Source organism: Sinocyclocheilus anshuiensis, unplaced genomic scaffold (assembly GCF_001515605.1).
Source record: "Sinocyclocheilus anshuiensis isolate Anshui unplaced genomic scaffold, SAMN03320099.WGS_v1.1 scaffold91, whole genome shotgun sequence".
Taxonomy (NCBI): Eukaryota; Metazoa; Chordata; class Actinopteri; order Cypriniformes; family Cyprinidae; genus Sinocyclocheilus; species Sinocyclocheilus anshuiensis.
The window spans coordinates 256,561-258,164 of NW_015552636.1; the positions used below are offsets into that span (position 1 = coordinate 256,561).

General features: G+C 43.8%; 1 protein-coding gene across 5 annotated transcripts in view; it reads right to left on the minus strand.

The window, feature by feature from the left end:
- LOC107666688 (RNA binding fox-1 homolog 2) overlaps nt 1-1,604 on the minus strand; it is a 33,970-nt gene that overhangs the window by 4,268 nt on the left and 28,098 nt on the right. For all 5 annotated transcript variants that reach the window (XM_016458104.1, XM_016458103.1, XM_016458105.1 and 2 more), the window contains exon 8: nt 170-320. In XM_016458104.1, coding sequence (XP_016313590.1) covers nt 170-320 — 151 coding nt within the window. The remainder of the gene's footprint in view (nt 1-169; nt 321-1,604) is intronic.

Genomic DNA, 1,604 nt, shown 5'->3' on the forward strand with positions numbered 1-1,604 from the left:
GTGTGTGAGTGTGTGAGTGAGTGTGTGTGTGTGTGAGTGAGTGTGTGTGTGTGTGCACGTGAGTGTGTGTGTGCGTGTGTGAGTGCGTGTGCGAGTGCGTGTGCGCGTGAGTGTGTGCGTGAGTGTGTGTGAGAGTGTGCGTGTGTGTGTGTGTGAGAGTGTGTGTTACCCTGGGTAGGCCTGTATGGTTGGCTGAGGAACCGCGGCGCGCACCGCTCCGTAGACGGGCCGGGCTCGACCCCGCAGGTGATGTGCTCCTCTGAAGCTGGCAGCTGCAGCGGCAGCGGTGGATGCGGCAGTGGGATACGGAAACCCTGGAACTACAGCCAGTCACACAATTGTTCAGGAATCACACTCGTACGCGTTAATGGATCAGTTTATTTCCAGAATCAACATTTCCTGATAATTTACTGAAATTGTTTGACCTGAATAAATAGGCTTTCCATTGATGTATGATTTGTTAGGATAGAACAATATTTGGCCGAGATACAACTATTTGAAAATCTGGAATCTGAGGGTGCAAAAAAAAAATCTAAATATTGAGAAAATCATCTTTAAAGTTGTCCAAATGAAGTTCTTAGCAATGCATATTACTAATCAAAAATTAAGTTTTGATATATTTACGGTAGGAAATTTACAAAATATCTTCATGGAACATGATCTTTACTTAAAGGGTTAGTTCACCCCCTGTGCTGCTTATGACTGCTTTTGTGCTCCAGGGTCACATTTCAGGATTTTTCTCCATATAGTGGACTTTTATTGTTCCCAATGGGTTCAAATTGCAGTTTCATTGCAGCTTCAAAGAGCTCTACACGATCCCAGCCGAGGCATAAGGGTCTTATCTAGTGAAACAAATCGGTCATTTTCTTAAAAAAAGAAATTTAAATGTATATACTTTTTGACTGCAAATGCTCGTCTTGCACTAGCACTGTGTTCACATTACATAATTCGACATTCGACTGAGACTGCCTTGCTTTCAGTTGTTGAAGCCCTAAGACTTGCAAGAGCAGCTTCCAAATGTTCTATACTTATTTTGCTGGCTCTTTCTGCTGCTTTTGATACGGTGAACCACCAGATTCTCCTGTCAACCCTATTGGAAAATGGCAGAGAGGTGAGGTGTCCAAGTCGCAACATCTAGCTACTGGGGTGCCTCAGGGCTCAGTACTTGGACCACTTCTCTTCTGTCTACATGGCATCACTAGGTTCTGTCATTCAGAAACATGGCTTTTCATATCACTGCTATGCTGATGACACTCAACTCTACCTCTCATTCCATCCTAATGATCCGACGATAGCTGCTCGCATCTCAGCTTGTCTAACAGACATTTCTTGTTGGATGACAGACCATCACCTTCAACTCAACCTGGCTAAGACAGAACTGCTTGTGGTTTCAACAAACCCATCACTTTATCAAGATTTCACCATCCAGTTAGGCTCATCAACCATAACTCCTTCAAAAACAGCTAGAAACCTTGGAGTTGTGATTGATGATAAGCTGAATTTCTCAGACCACATTGCTAAAACTGCCCGGTCCTGCAGATTTGCTTTATTCAACATCAAGAAGATCAGGCCCTTTCTTTCAGAACATGCAACACAACTCCTTG